Source organism: Schistocerca serialis, chromosome 2, assembly GCF_023864345.2.
Source record: "Schistocerca serialis cubense isolate TAMUIC-IGC-003099 chromosome 2, iqSchSeri2.2, whole genome shotgun sequence".
In the NCBI taxonomy this organism is placed as follows: Eukaryota; Metazoa; Arthropoda; class Insecta; order Orthoptera; family Acrididae; genus Schistocerca; species Schistocerca serialis.
The window spans coordinates 651,911,397-651,934,459 of NC_064639.1; the positions used below are offsets into that span (position 1 = coordinate 651,911,397).

Consider the following 23,063-nt stretch of genomic DNA (forward strand, 5'->3'; position numbering starts at 1 on the left):
TCAGACGCTTCCCAGTTGTTAACAGCATTACGTGCAGCACCTTTGGAATCAAAGCCTACCATGTCTTTGAAATGAACGCATTCGAAAAAATGTTTAGCATGTTTATACGTGCATTAGATCATTCATTAAAGCGTTATTTACGATATTACACCTGTCCAGAAAACCGTCACCAGAACTGCTTCTGCGGCTGTGTCTGCTTTTTCTTAGAAGACAGAGTATGATCAATGACATTCCTGTCGAAGTACTGTTGTGCTCTACGTAACCTTTTTATCACAAAAATTATCAATTAATATAATTAAAAGATTGTTTCAGTATTAATTCCAAGAAGTGCAGGACAGGAGACCTGCAATAGGCATCCCTCTTACGGTCTGAATGATTACTAAAATATATAATTATAAAATAGCCATGCGATCACGTATCTAAAATGATTATGATGAAAACATCCGCAATAGTTGTACATTTACTTATTGGCTAATGTCTTCAAACTAGCGGGTTTCAAGGATATTGTCCCATCTGCTATACGTGGCTCATCAGACTGAACAGCCAAGCCGGCCGGGGTGGCCGAGCGGCTCTAGGCGCTACAGTCTGGAACCGCGCGACCGCTACGGTCACAGGTTCGAATCCTGCCTCGGGCATGGGTGTGTGTGATGGCCTTGGGTTAGTTAGGTTTAAGTAGTTCTAAGTTCTAGGGGACTGATGACCTCAGAAGTTAAGTCCCATAGTGCTCAGAGCCATTTCTTGAACAGTCAAATTTGCTCGCGCAAAAGGCTCATTTGAACTGTAACTGACGCCATGTACGGCATATGTGTTGCCTTGTAAGTCAACGTTGACATGGACGCTTCGTCCTGCTATTTATCGATACATATGAGGATGGGGTCAAGTCCCTGAAATCTGGTAGTTTAAAGGACCAGTCAATAAATGTATGTAATGCTCATTATGAAAAAAAAACACTAAAACAGTTGCGGTTGTTCCACAAGCAAAAATTTATCTAAATTGAATTCTACTTGTTATTACCGCATTTATCGTTCTCTGTTGGTTCACTAGTTAATAACCGGGCGAAACCATAGGAGTTCAGGGTGATCCCTTACGATCAGTGAAGAACACAAGGCAATAACAAACTCAGCAGCGTTGCCGATGATTATGTTCCATTTCTTGTCCTTCATTCGGAATATTGTGTACGGAAATGTAACATGTAGCCGTTCTAGCTCTTCCATAGGCACCATACACGATTCCTCCTCAGCAAAGTGACTTAATCTTTCCATGTACGTTCAGTGTTCAGTGTAAGCAGCCTTTCGACTTCGTTGTTGCTGTGCCAGTTTTTTCAGTTCTGCCTAGCTACTAAACTCGACGCCCTCAACATTTGTATACATATTCTGTTGTTTGACTGCAGCGACAGATTCTTCATTTTACTATAAACTTCGCGCTGCGATGGACACATAAACAAGTAAATAGGCTTAATGCTGAAACTTCCTGGCAGATTAAAACTGTGTGCCCGACCGAGACTCAAACTCGGGACCTTTGCCTTTCGCGGGGAAGTGCTCTACCAACTGAGCTACCCAAGCACGTGCTTGGCACACAGTTTTAATCTGCCAGGAAGTTTCAATTCAGCGCACACTCCGCTGCAGAGTGAAAATCTCATTCAGGCTTAATGCTGTTAGGGCGGACCATCATACCATGTTGTTCCAGCCTCTGAGTATCACCGGACAAAATATTAGTCGCCGCCTTAAAAGAGCGCGGTGATCACTGTATATAGTGTATAACTGGTCATGTGACTCTAAACCCGTGACATAAGTAATATCAGTGAATTGATCTGTATGTGCCTGCCGTTCGTACAGAATCTGTGCAGCAAGACGTGCCAGAAAGGTGAAAACGAATTTCACGTATGGATATGCCCGTGACCACCTCGTCTGTGGAGTTGCCCGATTTGTTGGCGTATCAACGCGGACTGCCGGCCGGTGTGGCCGTGCTTAAAAGGCGCTTCAGTCTGGAACCGCGTGACCGCTACGGTCGCAGGTTCGAATCCTGCCTCGGGCATGGATGTGTGTGATGTCCTTAGGTTAGTTAGGTTCTAGGCGACTGATGACCTCAGAAGTTGAGTCGCATAGTGCTCAGAGCCATTTGAACCATTTGAACGCGGACTGTCCAACGTACACTATGTGATCAAAAGTATCCGGACACCTGGCTTAAAATGACTTAAAAGTTCGTGGCGCCGTCCATCGATAATGCTGGAATTAAATATGGTGCTGGCCCACCCTTAGCCTTGATGACAGCTTCCACTTTCGCAGGCGTACGTTCAATCAGGTGCTGTAAGATTTCTTGGGGAAAGGCAGCCCGTTCTTCAAGGAGTGCTGCACTGAGGAGATGTATCGGTGTGGTTCGGTGGGGCCTCGCACGTAGTCGGCGTTCGAAAACATCCCAAAGGTGGTGTATAGGATTCAGGTCAGGACTCTGTGCAGGCCAGTCCATTACAGGGAAGTTATTGTCGTGTAGCCATTCTGCCACAGGCCGTGCATTGTGAACAGGTTCTCGATCGTGTTGAAAGATGCAGTCGCCATCCCGGAATTGCTCTTCAACAGTGGGGAAGCAAGAAGGTGCTTGAAACATCAATGTAGGCCTGTGCTGTGATAGTACCACGCAAAACAACAAGGGGTGCAAGCCTCCTCCATAACACCACCGCCTCCGAATTTTACTGTTTGCACTACACACGCTGGCAGGTGACGTTCACCGAACATTCTCCATACCCACAGCCTGCCACCGGATCGCCACATTGTGTACGGTGATTTGTGACTCCACACAACGTTTTTCCACTGTTCAATCGTCCAATTTTTATGCTCTTTACACCAAGCAAGGCATTGTTTGGCATTTACCTGCGTGATATGCGGCTCATGAGCAGCCGCTCGAGCGTAAAATCCAAGTTCTCTCAACTCCCGTCTGTCATAAGAACTTGCAGTGGATCTTGATGCAGTCTGGAATTCCTGAGTGATGGTATGGATAGATGTCTGCCTATTACACATTATGACGCTCTTCAACTGTCGACGGTCTCTTGTCAGTCGACATTCCACTCGAGGTCGGCCTGCACGCTTTTGTGCTGTACGTGTCCCTTCGCGTTTCCATTTCACTATTATCACGTCGGAAACAGTGGACCTAGGGATGTTTAGGAGCGTGGAAATCTCGCGTGCAGACGTATGACACAATTGACAGCCAATCACCTGACCACGTTCGAAGTCCGTGAGTTCCGCGGAGCGTCCCATTCTGCTCTCCCACAATGTCTAGTGACTACTGAGGTCGCTGATACGGAGTACCTGGGAGTAGGTGGCAGCACAATGCAGGTAATATGAAAACGTATGTTCTGGGAGGTGTCCGGATACTTTTGATCACGTAGTGTATCTACATGGAGTGGTGTGCGACGTCCAGCCATGTGACGCAGCATACGAACAACGGTGGTAGTAAGAACATCTCAGTCTACGGGGACCGGAGACAAGTTCTTCGAATCAGTCGCAAACAACTGTGACCTGCTGACATTGAGCACTGTCATCCATAAAAATTTCATCGTTGTTTGTGAACATGATGCCCATGAATGGCTGCAAGCGGTCTGCAAGTAGCTGAGTATAGCCACTTCCAGTCAATGATCGGTGTACGTGGACCAGAGGACGCAGTACATTCCGTGTAAACACCGCCCACGCCATTAAGTAGTACCCCCGCCTTTCACAGTGCCATGTTGACATCTTGGGTCCATAGCTTCGTAGGGTCTGCGCACCACTCGAACCCTACCATGAGCTGAGCCGTTAACAACTGAAATCGGGACTCATAATGCCAGGCCACAGTTTTCCATTCGTCTAGGGTCCAGCCGATATGGTCGCGAGCCCAGGAGAGGCTCTGCAGGCGACATCCTCCCGTTAGCAAAAATGGTTCAAATGGCTCTGAGCACTATGGGACTTCTGAGGTCATCAGTCCCCTAGAACTTAGAACTACTTAAACCGAACCAACCTAAGGACATCACATACATCCACGCCCGAGGCAGGATTCGAACCTGCGACCGTAGCGGTCGCGCGGTTCCAGACTGAAGCGCGTAGAACCGCTCGGCCACCCTGGCCGGCCGCTGTTAGCAAAGGCACTTGCCTCTGTCGTCTGCTGCCATAGCCCATTAACGCCAAAATTCTCCGCACTGTCCTAACGGATTCGTTCGTCGTACGTCCCATATTGATTTCTGCGGTAATTTCACGCGGTTCTGCTTGCCTATTAGCACTGATAACTCGACGCAAACGTCGCTGCTCTCAATCGTTAGTGAAGGCCGTCGGCCACTGCGTTGTCCGTGGTGAGAGGTAATGCCTGAAACCTGCTATTCTCGGCACTATCTCGATACTGCGAATCTTTGAATACTGAATTTCCTGACGATTTGAGAAATGGACTGCCCCATTCATCTTGCTCCAACCATGATTCCCCGCTCAAAGCCTGTTAATTCTTGTCGTGCGGCCATAATCACGTCGGAAGTCTTTCCATATGAATCTGAGTACAAAGGAGAGTTCCGCCAGTGCACTGTCCTTTTATACCTTCCTATCCCACGACTTTCGTCACCTCAATATAATGACATGTTGTTAGGAAACAGGAAGTTAGTGTACATGGCTTATCGGCTTATGATTAGAATACTACTATAGAACATGAATTTGAAATATCAGAAAACAGGGCTCAAGCTCATAAAGAAGGGTGGAAAGGGGGGGGGGGGAGGCGGCGATGGACAGAGGGGTGGAAGGAAACGGACATAGACAGCGGAAAGAAGGAGGTGAACACAGAGAGGTGATGGACAGAGAGAGGGAGAAAGAGGTTGCGATGGACAAAGACAGGGGCAGAGAAGATGGACAGAGAGAGTGGGCAGAAGGAGATTCGGACGTATATCACTCACAGCACCTCAATTTTCTGGAAAAAGTCTAAATGGGAGTGGAGAAAGTGTATTTTGTATGACGTACTGTAACCTATGCGATGGTACCTGTCCAGCACGCTGCTCATTATTTCAACGTAATTTGCAGCTGTTCTGTTATCCAAGAAACCACGCACAACACTTTTAAAGGTCTCCCACGCTTGTTTCTCATTACTCTCGATGACTAGGTCAAAGTTTATATCCACAAAAATTTTATGAATTTCAGGACCAATGAAGTTTCTTTCCTACAATGTCGCCTCATTCACTCGTGGAAATTTCTCTGCCAGTTACTTGATGGCGTATTTATCCTTGTTCACCATCTGTACAATGTTTTTCATGAGACTGACTGTATTCCCCGTGTGGACTCGGTAGAACAGATGATACACTTCTGGAAGTAGGTGGATAGCTGACAGGATGTTGGGGTATGTGATGTCCACACACAAATACGAGTTTTGATCGGTCGGCTCTCTCGAAATCATAACGATGGTAAAGAGTACCGAACATCCAGGTTTTAATGATTTATCCATGTAAACTTACAAAACAGGAATTGTAACAAATAAGAAGTACCCGAAAATATCAGAGTTCCACAGCTATACTATCAGAATAGCTCAACATATTGTATCGATACTAGGAATAAGAACAATATACATAAAGACCTATAACCACTTACCTTTATCCAGAAAGTGGTCCAATATGCAAGAACGCACAGTTTCAATAAATTGCCAGTAACTAACGAAAAACTTGGTTTCAGATAAAGCATAGTTCGTAAGACTTTTTGGTAGGCAACTCCTGCTCTATAGATGACTATCTCAACAGAGTGTGTTCGACCAGCTTAAGTAAAAATGTCTGCTAGATTTCAGTTTTGACAACACTTGGTCACAACAGTCAAGATTAGTTATTTTGTGTATTGATAAATTTATTAAAAAGGCATAACTATGTTTCACTCTAACAGTGTATTAATTCTGTAAATATTAGCAATTCCAGTTTACTGCAACGTATTCATCTATTTTGACAGTCTCCTGATAAGTGATCATTGTAGTGAGTATTATATTCAAATGTTTCATGTTTTTTGTATTATACTTTGACTTATTCCACACCCACGAGAATCGTCTCATTTTTGGGTCTATGCAACGAAAACTGAATCTAGTCTAATCCAAGAATTGGTCAGGATGGCTTTTACAGGGTGTTACAAAAAGGTACGGCCAAACTTTCAGGAAACATTCCTCACACACAAAGAAAGAAAAGATGTTATGTGGACATGTGTCCGGAAACGCTTACTTTCCATGTTAAAGCTCATTTTATTACTTCTCTTCAAATCACATTAATCATGGAATGGAAACACACAGCAACAGAACGTACCAGCGTGACTTCAAACGCTTTGTTACAGGAAATGTTCAAAATGTCCTCCGCTAGCGAGGATACATGCATCCACCCCCCGTCGCATGGAATCCCTGATGTGCTGATGCAGCCCTGGAGAATGGCGTATTGTATCACAGCCGTCCACAATACGAGCACGAAGAGTCTCTACATTTGTTACCGGGGTTGCGTAGACAAGAACTTTCAAATAATGAAAGTCAAGAGGGTTGAGGTCAGGAGAGCGTGGAGACCATGGAATTGGTCCGCCTCTACCAATCCATCGGTCACCGAATCTGTTGTTGAGGAGCGTACGGACACTTCGAGTGAAATGTGCAGGAGCTCCATCGTGCATGAACCACATGTTGTGTCGTACTTGTAAAGGCACATGTTCTATCAGCACAGGTAGAGTATCCCGTATGAAATCATGATAACGTGCTCCATTGAGCGTAGGTGGAAGAACATGGGGCCAAATCAAGACATCACCAACAATGCCTGCCCAAACGTTCGCAGAAAATCTGTGTTGATGACGTGATTGCACAATTGCGTGCGGATTCTCGTCAGCCCACACATGTTGGTTGTGAAAATTTACAATTTGATCACGCTGGAATGAAGCCTCATCCGTAAAGAGAACATTTGCACTGAAATGAGGATTGACACATTGTTGGATGAACCATTCGCATAAGTGTACCCGTGGAGTCCAATTAGCTGCTGATAGTGCCCGCACACGCTGTACATGGTACGGAAACAACTGGTTCTTCCGTAGCACTCTCCATTCAGTGACGTGCTCAACGTTACCTTGTACAGCAGCAACTTCTCTGACGCTGACATTAGGGTTATCGTCAACTGCACGAAGAATTGCCTCGTCCATTGCAGGTGTCCTCGTCGTTCTGGGTCTTCCCCAGTCGCGAGTCATAGGCTGGAATGTTCCGTGCTCCCTAAGAATCCAATCAATTGCTTCGAACGTCTTCCTGTCGGGACACCTTCGTTCTGGAAATCTGTCTCCATACAAAAGTACAGCGCCACGGCTATTGCCCCTTGCTAATCCATACATCAAATGGGCATCTGGCAACTCAACATTTGTAAACATTGCACTGACTGCAAAATCACGTTCGTGATGAACACTAACCCGTTGATGCTAGGTACTGATGTGCTTGATGCTAGTACTGTAGAGCAATGAGTTGCATGTCAACACAAGCATCGAAGTCAACATTACCTTCCTTCAATTGGGCCAACTGGCGGTGAATCGAGGAAGTACAGTACATACTGACGAAACTAAAATGAGCTCTAACATAGAAATTAAGCGTTTCCGGACACATGTCCACATAACATATTTTCTTTATTTGTGTGTGAGGAATGTTTCCTGAAAGTTTGGCCGTACTTTTGTAACACCCTGTATAGGCATTTATGTGACGTTATGGATATCTGGACTGTCTTCTCACGAATTCAAACTAATGAAATGCAACAAGTTAAACATAATCAACGAAATAAGATACACATTAGTATTTTAACGTAATTAAGCATCAGACATGTCCAATATCCTTGTAAAAGTGACCACGGGTGGATAAAACTACTACTACTACTGCTACCACTACCACTACTACATGACGTTTCCATTTGTGACGTGTGTTACTCATAACCTTTAGGGCGCCCACAATACGCTGAAGGTGTTGGAGGCCCCAGGTCAGGGCGCCAGCAGCCGCTGTTGAGGTTTGCTTTTGGCTGCTGGTGTGGGCAGGTGTGTCGGCAGCCAGTCAGGTGACGCCTGTGTGTATTTCCAGCGTATCCCAGTCCCCAGTGCTAGCGCTAGTCTTTGGCATAACTGGCAAATGGCTTTCCGCCACTTGTGAAAGACTCCGTATGCTAATCTGCGTAATTCATCGCGTCTACAGCCTCGACTTCTCAGCAAAGTAAGAGGGTTGTCATAGTCTCCTTTGAGGGATATACACCTGATCCACTGATCCTCTACTTTTTTCGTCCCACCGGAAAAATATGTTTTGTCGAACTCTGTGAAATACTCGTTGACTGCAACTATCATTTAATCATTTGATGTAAATTTCTTCTTAGTAAGCCAAATTTTCAGGTTATGGAACAGTAAGAAGTCTCTTGGGGCGAAGTCTGACGAATAGGACGGATGGGGAACCAATTCAAAGCCCAATCCGTGCACTTTCGCCGTTGTTATCGCTGTTGCGTAGGGTGGTGCATTATCCTTGTGAAAGAGCACTTTTTTGCGTGCCAAACTTGGTCATTTTTCAGCCAATGCAAGCTTCAAACGATCCAACTGTCCAGTCCCAAGTAAAAAATTTAATAAGCAATACTTGTCAGATCAAATGGGAGAAGACTGCGCCAAGAGGCACAAGCCCTGACGCTAAACGAAGCTTTCCTGTATACGTAAAGAGGTAACATCGAATGGAAACCTATAAGAGAAATCGAACACTGAAGTGTTTTCGTGTCGAAGGAAGCAGCTGATGGAAATATCCCGAACGGCTGTTATAGAAGGTCAGCTTCGACTTAGAACGGTATATAAGCAAGAGATTCTGAGAGAGGATTCAGAGAGGGAGAGCAGTAGTGGGTGCTTTGAGGAGACACCGTGTAGCTACGACAGGCAGCAGCAGCAGCAGCAGCAGCAGCAGAAGGATGCAGAAGTAATATTCTCAGCGAGGAGTCGGTGATCAGACCTGGTGACACGCACATCAACTGCAAGAAAAGTAATCATTATCTATTCTGGAGAATAGCTTTGAACATAGACGATCTGTCTTTGTCTCAAGGAATAGATAGCGTTTGTAATTTCGTAATTAACAAGAACAATTTACGGAATAGCAACTGTCTCTTGTAAGCTTAGGCGAGTGACCTGTTGATAAGAATAAATTGAGTCTGATATTTATTAAAGAAGGGTTTAGGAACTGGCACCTCTTTTATAAAATATGGTTCAAATGGCTGTGAGTACTATGGGACTTAATATCTGAGGTCATCAGTCCCCTAGAACTTAGAACTACTTAAACCTAACTAACCTAAGGACATCACACACATCCATGCCCGAGGGAGAATTCGAACCTGCGACCGTAGCGGTCGTGCTGTTCCACACTGAAGCGCCCAGAGCCGCTCGGCCACACCGGCCGGCCCTCTTTTATAAGTTATCAAGGAGATAATAAATGAATAACTTAAATAAATACTGAACTCTTCAGCATACCCATCCTGCTATTAATCCTAACAGATTACCACTGCAACCAATAACTACAGTTCTACCTAGAAGAGCTTTCTCCCTCTCATCTCCGACAACAAAGGTGTACACACCAAAAACCCTCACATTGTCGCCAACGTTCCTGTTATGCTACAAAACAGTGTTGGGGCGCGATACAAAACGAAACATAATGGGGTCTAGTTATGGTTCTGCACTTTTCCAAGTAATTTCTGAGGATTATTCCTTGGATATCACAAAAAAAGTGCCCGCATCTCGTTGTCGTGCGGTAGCGTTCTCGCTTCCCACGCCCGGGTTCCCGGGTTCGATTCCCGGCGGGGTCAGGGATTTTCTCTGCCTCGTGATGGCTGGGTGTTGTGTGCTGTCCTTAGGTTAGTTAGGTTTAAGTAGTTCTAAGTTCTAGGGGACTGATGACCATAGCTGTTAAGTCCCATAGTCCTCAGAGCCATTTGAACCATTTTTGAACAAAAAAAGTGGTAATCAACTTACCAGCTGACAAAATGGTCTTTTCCTTCTTCGGTGCACTTTCACCAGATTTTGTCCATTGTTTTGAATGCCAGTTTGACTCTGGTGTGTAATCATGGATCCAGGTTTCATCAAGTCACAAATTGGCGCAAGAAAGTGTGATTATACATCGCCAAACATTGAGTTGAAATGTGCAGGATGCGCGATTGGTCAGCTGTGAGAAATCGCGGCACCCATCTGGCACACACCTTCTTCATAGCCAATTCTCCGGGTACGATATTATGCACTCGCTCAGTTGGGATGCCTACAGTTTCACTAGCCTTACAGATTTTTATTCGGCGGTCTTGCGTTACATCATCATGGATTTTGTCAATGGTTTCCTTTATGGTGACCACAGCTAGACGACCGCAGTGCTCTTCGTCATAGGCGCTTGTCCGACTACGTTTAAATTCATTAATCTAAAAGTAAATGGTCTTCAGTGGTGGTGCAGAGTCCGCGTGAACTTCATGAAATTCTGTTTCGATTCCTGCGCCAGTCCAACGTGCCAAATGAAAATGTTTAGTAACAGAACGAAACACGGTTTTCTCCTTTTTCAATCGCAGTAGGAACACAGACCAATTCAGACGGCTGTCAGTAATGAACTGTACGCATTACAGTGTTTAAATTCTTTATGCGATCCTTGGAATAATCAAGCATACCGACCATGAAAGCGCGACGAAAATGTTCCATTCTTTCATGGAAACTTGCCACACTTATCAAACCACCCTCGCATATTTAACGGTTGTGGAAAAGTGGCCATTATAACAAACTTGTGTGAAAGTGGTATCCTGTCTGTGAAGAGAGATTGCTCTTTTATACAGCAGACTGAAGCAATTAGCCGTTTTCACTAACTTTATCAAGTAATTAAACAAAATTTGTCATAAATTCCATTATATTTATATATTGCAGTGTCAAATTTAAAATATACTGCACAGAGAAATTAACACGTCGAAATTTTCAAATCATCATTTGCAAAACTTCCTTATACTTAGTTTGAAAGGAGACAAGACAAGACAAAACAAAACAAAAACAATACAAACGGCTAACCTAGATGTGTGTGTTCGTACTATCGATCAGTCTGTGTCCAGTGTTGGAGCTCGTGTTATTACTATTTTTTCTACATATCTTACATTCTCTTTGACAAATAGATGCAACTAGTCAACAAAATACCATACACGCGCTAATACATATTGAACAAAACACGAACAATATTTTCCTCCAATAGGCTTCCGTAATGGTAGGGGCTGGGGGGTAAGAAGTGGTATTTGCCAACACCCCGCCCACCCCTGCCCTCCTACGCCACTGGAATATGGTTTCCGTACAGAGTTTTTATTCCTTATAGAATTCCCAAACACCATGGGTAACCACCAATTCTGTGCAATATAATAATTTTTTTTGAGTAATCTATTAAATTGTTATAGCATGACACATATCAAACTTGGCTCAATCATTTAATTAAATATAGCAATTTTTGAGTCTTCTTCTCGCCCCCAGCGCCCATATTTCCTTCAATATTAATTTTTGGAAACTACAGTTCGCGCAGACCAAGTTGTCCCGGATCGGTGGCTGATTGGAGCAACGTATTTCCCAGTCACGGGCTCTCCCATCAGCCACCGCGTGTGTTGATGGGTTAATGAGTATCCCAAAGCCTGCGTTAGGCTGGAGCGCGACAGTTTGGTTTTGAGTTGCCGAGGCCTGCGAATGTGAACACAATGTTGTAGTTGTGAATGCAAATTTCGATTAATAGTGCATAGGTCAAATTATCAGAGTAGTATCTGCATATTCAATACGTCCGTATATTTTCATTATTACTTTCGAGCCATTTGATTTTCATCCTTGTATGAGGAGACACAAGGTTTGTAAGAACACACCTCGAATACTGCTTGCTCTACAAATAATGTCGAGCTTATTTACTTGCTGCTGCACTGTAGGCCAGAATAATTTCCATTCAAGGCTTGAAACCAGTAATAAAAATAAAATTATTTAACGTACTTTCAAGGAGTTTAATAGATGTGCACAATCAGTGAACTTGAACTAAAAGAAAAACTTGCAGTTTGCTTCCTTAAGTACTACTTCACAATGTCGGTAATGTAATCACACATAGTTGGGCTTCTTGCGGCGTTACTGTTATGACTGAAGCTTTAAATTTCCCTCCTGCCATTTCTGCTTTGTGACGTCACAGTGGCAGCTGAGATGGCAGCGCTATCCCGCGGACTTACGACGTACTAGTCACTTTGTCCCTAGCGACCTCAGTAGATGTGTTGTCTTGTTTGGCAATCGGCGCAATGAAAGAAGCGCGTTGGGATCAACAGAATGCTACGGTTGTGTCGACAGTGTCTTGTAATTGAGAAAGTGTAGAAAACATACTTGGTGCGAATTAATTTTGTTCCTGTCATCGTCTTTGGACGTTGTAAATTTATGAACTGTAAAACTAAATGGGTTCAGCGGACGATATTTTGAAAGAAATGCACTGTTGCGAATTGTACATCTAGTTGCGAAGTAAATTGTGTCCCTCCTTTTGGGACCAGTTAACAAGAAAATTTTAGATATATTACTGATCACCGCCTCCCAACTGCCGTGTGGGAGATTTCTGTGCCAGTTTATTGTACACCGCGGTTTATACTTCGCGGTTCGGTATACAGTGGCCTAATGAACTTGGAGCCAATAGGAGCTTCACCTTCTGCGGTATTTATCGTTTGTCACTGTGCGGCTTGTTTAAAGACGTGGTTTTCTCAAAAACAGATTTTATGACATAATTATGTGTGCTGTGTTGTGTTGTTGACAGAAGTGCGTAGTAACCATTAAGCTGACGCGACTACACAATGAAACAGCCACAGTAATGTGCAGAATCCGACGGCTTAAACGAAAACTTTTTCATATAATCTTCATTGACTGTATTTAACAACTAATTTAATTGTGTGTTGAAACAACTAAATTGTGTGTTGAGAAAAGAAAACAAAATTAACAATGTTTGGTGATCCTCACGTACTTTACTTGAAATACCAGGTGAGCTTTGTAATTGTTAACTAATCCTGTAGTTTTGCCATAGTTTTGATTTTTTTTCTTACAGTAATTAGAATTTGCATTTCGTGATTAATGGTTGGATTAAAGTATCGGACTTACATCGCAGTTTAAAATGTCGTATATCATTTAGAACCTTCAAAGTGAGACAGGAATCAGTAAGTGGGTTTAGGCGTTTTAAGTTTGATTACACGATTAAACCGAAGAACTTATTTATCATACTAAACCTTTGTTCTGTTCGTTCTTTCAGCACTGAATGACATCATGCCAAGGCAGTGTTTTGGAAATAATTTAGTTTCATTTCGACTTGTATTTTTTGCGACGTTAAAAAAAAAAAAAATCATCACCGAAGTCGTACAATTTGCTTAATGTCATACAATGTGCTATAATTCCGTAATTATGGCTCGTAGACACCGTTTATCCAAAGGAAGTAGAAATAACTTACAACTTAGCATTACAGATTTCCATGTAGTGCACACTGCGCCGGCATAGTACAAGAAATGGAGAAAAAAATAGACTTTAGAGCTGAGACACTTTAGAAATGTCTCGTTGCATAATTGCCTCATTTATATTCAGAGAATGTGGTGGAATGTATTATTAAATCATGATTTGGGTTTGTGGTAGATCATATAGAAACTCCTGTTTTCTTTTGGATAGGGTATTTTAGTTACCATCTTGACTGCTGATTGAGGTTGCATTATATTCCTCAGTGTTTTTTTTGGTTAGGGGTTCAGTTTTATCTGTTCTGTGTATAGTTACAATGAAGTGTTGCCAATATCCTGTGATTTATTGTATACTTTTCAGCAGGTACAAAAACAGAATTTTTGCAGTTTTGTGCACAAGCTTTTTTGACTTATGGTGACTTGTGTTTTGTTTCAGGTTAGGGAGAAGGAATTAGGCCTGGAACGCGATCTTGAAGAATCACGGCCTTTGTCTGATGGCTCATCATATGAACATCAGTTGGCTGTTCGTATGCGGGACAAAGCAACGAAGTTGCAGGTACCTTTACAAATTTTAAGCTTTTTTCTTAAAGTATTAGATTAATTTTTCTTACTGAAATAGTCGTGAAACTTCTTGATAAGGGTGAGTATGCTGTTGTTTTAAAAGATGTAACTGACCTGCTGGTTTATAAATCAGTAACCATAACATATTGTGCTTATCATTTTAATTGCTTTAGCTGTCACATCTTGGTGAATTATTGTATATTGCATAATTGTGTTTGTATGGATTTGTGTTACCGTACATGCCACATTATGACATGTAGTACATAAAGATGAAAAATAGTGTTATTAGAGGGAGACCTTTCCTGGGACATTGTGTGTTAACGCACAAAAGTGCACCGAGTGACCATAAAGTCCCAGAAATTGCACTGTATGAACTCTGTGGTGTCAGGCTAAAAGCTTGTGAGCATAATGTTTCTACGTCAATGGTGAGTTGCTGATGTGTCATGGGAGAGAACTGAATTTGAGGTGGGCATTATTGTATTACGGACCTGCAAGGTGCAGCATTGTGTAGATATTTCACAGGAGTTACCTGTGCAAAGCATGCTGGGTTTGTTATAAAATTATTTTCTGTTTTTAAAGTTCCTGTCCTTTTTATTGTGAAAATATTTTTATCAAACAAATAAGAAATTATATACTATGTGACAATTAGTTTAGAATATAAAGTGATCATAGAACAGATGAGGAATGTGTAAAGATAGACATCTGGAAATGATGTTTCAATAGACATGGTTAAAGCTGGAGCTGAAGTAATACCAATGTAGCTTGCAATGCAAAGTTTTTCTTAATTTTCATTATATTATCATAGAACTTCTGTTACCAGAGTCTCAAGAAATCTGATTCAAAAGTCTAAAGTATAGATCAGGACCAGCAGCAGGCATGGCAGTGCATATCTGCTGGTCATAGGTTGGCGAGATGTCTGTTTTGCTTAGCCAGTCGGATGATTCCTCATCATACCCAATGAGAGCGAAAAGAGAGTTAGGCCTAATGTATTTCTAGCACCAGAATTGAAACATTTGTTTTGTTTGCTGTTTTTTGGTGTATTAGTGAGTTTCGAGACAAATATTTTTTGATTATGACAGTGGGCTGACATTGGTGCATATCACATGCATTAAATGCGAGACACGAAAATGTATACAATTGGTGGTGAAATGACTACACAATGGATCTGCACAAACACACTGAGTAAGTGGATCAGTGTTTTTTTTAATTAAATTGTGGGAGAAGTCAGGTGGATCAGTGTTCATTCATAAAAGTCACATGTTGGATATATTAATAAACACTGATTCACCTACCTCCTCCCATGATTTAATTAAAAAACACTGATCCATCTAAGTACACTATCCTAGCCTTTGACACTAATAGTCTAAGAAGGGGTGGAGGGTGCAGGTTGAAGAACATTTAAAAGAAAGGGCAGTTCGCTCAGACACTGGGATGAGAGGGAGCCACCACAATTTTGTAGATACAAGACTCTCACATATTTTGTACATCAAGAGTTGTGATGAAATGTTGCTCCAGAATCTTAGATTTATAACTATACGAGCCAGAGAATATGAGCTACTAAGAAATATCCTATGAAAAGAAACTTACAGGAGTCATCAACAAATGTTGTTCAGAGGTTTGGTTGATTACTAAGAGTTTCAATCTTGTGGTTTCTTATCCACCTCTTTAGGATAACACCATGAATTATATTTTAAACTTCACTGACAGAAGAAATCTTTCCAATCCAAGATTTAATAACTTGCTATTCTATTTTCTTATTCTGCTCAGTGAATTAAATTGGTGCTGTAAGAAATCTATGGCGCAATTTGACTAAAAGAGGGGATTGATTGATTGACATGATGTATTCTGAGAAAACAAAGAATAGTCAGTTTGGTAATGGAGGCAAGTGTGTGTGTGGTAAAAAATTATAGAGGGAGACAAAGGCTCGAGTGCAGTAACCATGTGCAAACGGATGTAGGTTGCAGTAGGGCTCATATGGATTTAGGTTGCAGTAGCTACACAGAGATGTGAAGAGACTTACACAGGATAGACTTGTATGGAGAGCTGCATCAAACTAGTATTTGGACTGAAGTCTACGATCCACTTTTGAATTTTAGATGTTGTAAGTAAATTAGACAGGCAGTATTAGTGTAAGTAATGGTTTGGATATTTAATGTCATGCGGAACAAAGTTAGCCTATCAGGAGAGTGAATTGGTTAAGTGATATCTCGAAAGTTGCACCAATTTTATGCGGTCTTTGAATATATCCCCTTTTTTGTAGTATACTGTGTTACACATAAGTTCAGTGACCATGCGTCTCTTTTTTTTCAGCAGCAGAGACCATTAACACGCTACCTGCCAATTCGTAGTGAGTCTTTAAATTTACGGGCACACATTGAATCTGCAGGCCATCAGATAGAATTATGCCCACATGTTATTCTTGATGCCACATCTTGCCGTGGTCCTCTACATAAGATGGGATCCAAATTCCATCACTGGAACAAGCGGTGGTTTGTTTTTGATAGAGTTAAGAGGACTCTTATGTACTATGGTGACAGATCAGAAAAGAAACCTCGAGGGGGAACTTACTTTCAGGTAAGAAATGTTACTTTCGTGCTATTAATATTTTTAATGGTTTGTCTGAAATATTTATTTTTTGTTGAATTGGGGTACATTTTCATCATTCTTTGTGAATCACACTCACAGAACATTCATCTGAAAGCAAATTTGATTTCATTTTTATCTCTCTTTTTCCTGCATGACTTGTTAAATGGCATGGTTGATTAAAAATAGTGTGAAAAGATCGTTCGAATGAAAATTAAAGATTAAAAGTAAAGTAAAGATACCAGATTAAATCTCTTCTTGTTGCCTGTTACCTAATATGTATCATATTTATTTTAGGCTCAGTTGCTACATATTCTGGCTCTTAAATCCCCCATTACCATACCACTTGAAATAATGTAACATGGAAGGGGGGGGGGATTATAATCAGTTACAGAGAATGGAGTATAAAGGCTGAGCAGCTCCTGATTAGCCACATATTACAAGCTGGGGTACAGAATGACACCACAGGACGAGGTGGACATCTGGAAATTAGTGATATGGAGTGATGTATTATGGTATACCCTGTGGCAATCCGATGGAAAGGTTTGGGTTTGGTGAATGCCTGGAGAATGTTAACTGTTATCATTTATAGTGCCAACAGCGGAGTATACATTTACCGCATTGTGTACTACATACAATGAAGGAGTAGTTTGGAGACAATGACTGATTGTATCAGCATGACCATGACAGTGTCATAAAGCTGCATCTGTGAGGCAACGGTTGTGGACAATAATGTTCCTGAAATGGACAGGACTGACCAGAGTCCCAACCTGTGAACCCATTGGAACACCTTTTGGAAAGTTTGACTATTGATTTAGTTCCAAACTCCAGTGTCCAACATCACTACCTTCTCTGGTTTTGGCTCATGAAGAAGAATGGGCTGTAAGTCCTCCAGAGACATTCAGACATCTCATTGGAAGTGTCCCCACCAGTGCTCAAGCCATCATAATGGTGAAGGGTGGTTCACCCCATACTGATGTCTACTGATAGGTGTCCACATACTTTTGATTAGATAGTATATGTGCTGAGAAGGTTCTTGTTGACTAGTTTTTGTTGCAAAGATTTTCTGAAATTGAAATTGCAGAATTGGTTGTGAAATCTGTGGGAGGGAATGTTAATTAAAATAAATATTTAATTAAAGACCCTTTAATATGACAAAATCATTTTTACATTACAATTGATTTGGTGAAAGAAGTCCATGGTAGCTACAGATTCAGCAAATATGGTTATACCTAAATAGAAGAAAAATTTGTGCCTGTGCATCTCAGTGCCATATGCATGAGAGAGAGAGAGAGAGAGAGAAAATTGTATTTTCTTTGGGAGGGGGGGGGGGGGGTGGGATGTGTTGTATCAGTCTTGTGATAAATCTATTTTCAGATAAAATTTTATGATTCCAGATTAAAACAAAATAATAAAGTAATAAACTAATAAATTAGTTCCAAATTAAAATAAATCATATGTGTTACTGTGTATGTTGGTTCCATTCATTGTACAAAAATGTAATAATCATAACTTTGTTTATTTTTTAGTCAATAGAAGAGGTTTATGTTGACCACATGAACTCTGTTAAATCTCCAAGTCCACATCTAACATTTGTTGTCAAGACTCATGAAAGAACATATTATCTGATGGCTCCCAGTCCAGAGGCAATGCGTATATGGGTGGACGTCATATTTACAGGTGCTGAAGGTTATCAGGAATTTGAACATGGGTCATAGATAAACTATGCATCCATTTTCTTTCTTACTATCTGTGGTTCAGAGCTTGCCAGTTATGGAGCTTAGCCTCTGTCCTGAAAGATGCCCTCCTCCCATTTTCTTTTTGCCCATGAGAGCTGTGGTGTTTTGAGACTGAGGGAGAAGGGATTGTATTTTTAATAAGACTTGAAATATTATTCTTTTATAGAGAAGATTAATATTTGCATACCCCTGCTGTAGCTTTTGAGAAATCAAACTTTGCCAAACTATTTTAACTGATAATACAAAAGTCATGTCAATAGATTGTCGCACAAATCAGGCACTTTGAAAAAGAGCTTTGATAGATCTGATATATTTCATATAAAAAATGTAGTAAGTGTGCTTAAGTCTGTTACTTGCTAATTGTGGCATAGATGAATTTTGGAGAATTGTTCCATTTGTAATTATTATGTAAGAACTGAAAATGTATGTAATATTGTGAAATATACTTTCATCAGAAAGATTCTGTCATAAACAAGTGTATATGCAAACATGTAATTTCTTATATAACATAGAAGTATGTACAATGTACCACCTAATATCATTTTTTCTAATGAATAAAACTTTTCCCACTTGCGTGATGTGCTCACATTGTTAAATATAGTGATGATGGCTCACTTTGCATCTGGATAAGGAGAATGGATGTAACAAAAATGCTAGCAGCTTAATTTTTAAATCAACGTGTGTATAGTGGGGAATCAGTGGTAAAGAAATGCAGATGGTGTCACGATTTTCACTGGGCAGCAGATTTTGTGTTTCTCACAGCTGCCAGTGTGTGGAAGGTACTTTATAAAATTTGGCTTGAAATAGCTGAAATTATTTTTGTAAAAATGAAATGCCTTTATCTTCTACACTGACAATTATCTTTCCTTTATAACATGTGACCATTGTGAAACAAATGTCTTACATACATTTCAGATTATTTTTAATTTGTTGAACATCTAATGCTACTTCGTCATGTACTGTCAAGATACTGTTGCTTATTACATTGGGGTACTGTATAAAAGCAGCCACAACTGCTGCTTTTCAATTTTGAGAAAGTTTTTGTAGCAAGTAAATAAATACATAAACAATTATTAGTTGTTTTATTTTTTTATTCATTTGTAATGCAAACCGGAAACTTCCACACATCTTCCCATTCCACTGCCTTTTTAAATTAGTAACTTGATGCTCAGTGTTTACATATATACTAATGTGCCAGTGAAGCATACTAAAATATGTGACAATTTAGTATTAATGTTCAGTTTCACCAACTGTGACATGGTCGCATATACAGACAGTGATCCAATACTGTCAAATGTTTTTTATTTCAGTCTTTGATCACAATATGAATTCTTCAGACGATGATTGATTTCAGTGCATAATGACCATCCTCAGATCTATAATATACAAATATATACACCTAGTGAGCAGTGTGTCTTTCAACATGATACAGCAATACATATCACAATATACTATCATACAACCAGGGAGATATACAGAAGATACGGTAAAACATACCTTTTTGCACCATGTCCTAAAGTGATAAGGCCATAATAGCATCTTCAAAACATATAAATATAATCAGCATAGCATCGTCATATGGATCTAAAATAAGGTGTAGAATAGGCTGCCTCGTCCACACAGTCATTATTGCAACAGGCTACTGAAGTACAGTAGCTACCAGAAATCTGTTTGCCTACATCATCCCTAGATGTCGCTACTGTCAGCTTAGATGTAGTCGTCATTTACACAAAAACGTAATTTGATAAACACATTATGTAAAATACATGTAGCAGACTTTTAAAATTGATAACTATCATAGAAACTAAATTGTGATACATTAAAAGATGAATACAGTTACCCATATAAAATTATTAAAAGGAAATATATGAATAGAATAGGACCGATCCTTTTTATGGTGAATTTACGGTCAACAATTAATATACATATTACATTGCCTGTAGCAACCTATAAATTGCCTATGGAAGATAAAATGTCTATATGACAGCTGAAAAAGGACATATCAATGATCAGCAGCCTCTGTTAGGTCGGCTGCCAAGATGTCATTTAGGCATGCACCGATCTTAAGAACTTAACCACTAGAGGGCATTACGTACAATGTGATATATCTCCCACAGGAAACTTTTAAACAACATATTAACAGTCAATAAATAAAATTATATTGTTTGGTTATACATTCAATGAGTAGATAGGACGTTATCAGATACAGGACTAGTGCGATTAATGTATGGAAGTAAGGCAAGTGCCTACTGTTCTCGACATAAATCATCAAGTAAGGCTAGGTATAACTACGCGAAGCATTATTTGGTTATCGTAGTACGTTATCAAACAAAGCAAAGAAGGCGTTGGGCGCCTACGATAACCAAATAATCCATCGCGTATGTATACCTAGCCTTACTTGATGATTTATGCTGAGAACAGCAGGCATTTGCCTTACTTCCATACAATAATTGCACTAATCCTGTAGCTGATTATGTCCTACCTACTCATTGAATGTATAACCAAACTATATAATTTTATAATACAGGGTGATTCAAAAAGAATACCACAACTTTAAAAATGTGTATTTAATGAAAGAAACAAATATAACCTTCTGTTATACATCATTACAAAGAGTATTTAAAAAGGTTTTTTTTCACTCAAAAACAAGTTCAGAGATGTTCAATATGGCCCCCTCCAGACACGCGAGCAATATCAACCCGATACTCCAACTCGTTCCACACTCTCTGTAGCATATCAGGCGTAACAGTTTGGATAGCTGCTGTTATTTCTCGTTTCAAATCATCAATGGTGGCTGGGAGAGGTGGCCGAAACACCATATCCTTAACATACCCCCATAAGAAAAAATCGCAGGGGGTAAGATCAGGGCTTCTTGGAGGCCAGTGATGAAGCGCTCTGTCACGTGCTGCCTGGCGGCCGATCCATCGCCTCAGGTAGTTGACGTTCAGGTTTCATAACTAACCTTTTTCGTAGGACTCTCCATACAGTTGATTGTGGAATTTGCAGCTCTCTGCGAGTCGATTTTCCTGGGCTGCGAACAAATGCTTGCTGGATGCGTGCTACATTTTCATCACTCGTTCTCGGCCGTCCAGAACTTTTCCCTTTGCACAAACACCCATTCTCTGTAAACTGTTTATACCAACATTTAATACACCACCTATCAGGAGGTTTAACACCATACTTCGTTCGAAATGCACGCTGAACAACTGTCGTCGATTCACTTCTGCCGTACTCAATAACACAAAAAGCTTTCTGTTGAGTGGTCGCCATCTTAGCATCAACTGACGCTGACGCCTAGTCAACAGCGCCTCAAGCGAACAAATTTACAACTAAATGAAACTTTATAGCTCCCTTAATTCGCCGACAGATAGTGCTTAGCTCTGCCTTTTGTCGTTGCAGAGTTTTAAATTCCTAAAGTTGTGGTATTCTTTTTGAATCACGCTGTATGTTGTTGAAAAGTTTCCTGTGGGAGATATGTCACGTTGTATGTAAAGCCCTCTAGTGGTTAAGTTCTTAAGATCAGTCCAAGCCTAAATAACATCCTGGCGGCCGACCCAACAGAGGCTGCTGATCATTGATATGTCCTTTTTCAGCTGTCATATAGACATTTTATCTTTCATAGGCAATTTATAGGTTGCTACAGGCAATGTAATACGTACATTAATTGTTGACCGTAAATTCACCATAAAAAGGATCAGTCCTATTCTATTCATATATTTCCTTTTAATAAGTTTATATGGGTAATTGTATTCATCTTTTAATGTATCACAATTTAGTTTCTATGATAGTTATCAATTTTAAAAGTCTGCTACATGTATTTTACATAATGTGTTTTTATCAGATTATGTTTTTGCGTAAATGACGACTACATCTAAGCTGACAGTAGCGACATCTAGGGATGATGTAGGCAAACAGATTTCTGGTAGCTACTGTACTTCAGTAGCCTGTTGCAATAATGACTGTGTGGACGAGGCAGCCTATTCTACACCTTATTTTAGATCCATATGACGATGCTAAGCTGATTATATTTATATGTTTTGAAGATGCTATTATGGCCTTATCACTTTAGGACATGGTGCAAAAAGGTATGTTTTACCGTATCTTCTGTATATCTCCCTGGTTGTATGATAGTATATTGTGATTTGTATTGCTGTATTATGTTGAAAGACACACTGCTCACTAGGTGTATATATCTGTATATTATAGATCTGAGGCTGGTCATTACGGACTGAAACCGGTCATCGTCTAAAGAATTCATATTGTGATCAAAGACTGAAATAAAAAACATTTGAATGTTCAGTTTCTTAAATGGAAGCCTACAAATATGTTCTCTGAAACTTCAGGAAATAAAGTGCTACCATTATGTGGCCTTCAGATTAGGTATAACAGCAGCAGCCTTGACACTAAAGGGCATCCAACCTGCTGAAAGATGCACAACTGGAGCAGAGTTAAAGAGACATAGAAATATGATTTAATCTCCAAATTTTTACTTATATTAAGAATTATTTCATTGCTGTTTTCTGCAGAAATGACAGTTTGAACTGCATCTCACATCTGTCTCAATTTGTCATACTGTTGAAGCACCCTGCTTGATCCTCCCAATGTGCTTGTCTTTCAGTTGTGTACACCTATTACAAGTTTACATGCCAACCTCCAGTCACCGTATTCAGCCACTCCAGAACCAGAGATTATGGATGGCCACAGCAGGCGAAAAAGGTTTGAGATGCTAAGAAACATTAAAAGAA

The 23,063-nt window shown here is 40.6% G+C and overlaps 1 protein-coding gene across 4 annotated transcripts in view; it reads left to right on the forward strand.

Moving 5' to 3' along the window:
* Positions 1-19,394, forward strand: part of LOC126457732 (pleckstrin homology-like domain family B member 1) — a 1,069,305-nt gene extending 1,049,911 nt beyond the window's left edge. For 3 of the 4 annotated variants that reach the window (XM_050094273.1, XM_050094272.1, XM_050094275.1), the window contains 3 exons: positions 13,872-13,991; positions 16,307-16,570; positions 18,109-19,394. In XM_050094273.1, coding sequence (XP_049950230.1) covers positions 13,872-13,991; positions 16,307-16,570; positions 18,109-18,297 — 573 coding nt within the window. In that variant the 3' untranslated portion in view covers positions 18,298-19,394. The remainder of the gene's footprint in view (positions 1-13,871; positions 13,992-16,306; positions 16,571-18,108) is intronic. The other variant, XM_050094274.1, reaches the window with a different exon arrangement.
* The last annotated feature ends 3,669 nt before the right edge of the window (positions 19,395-23,063 follow it).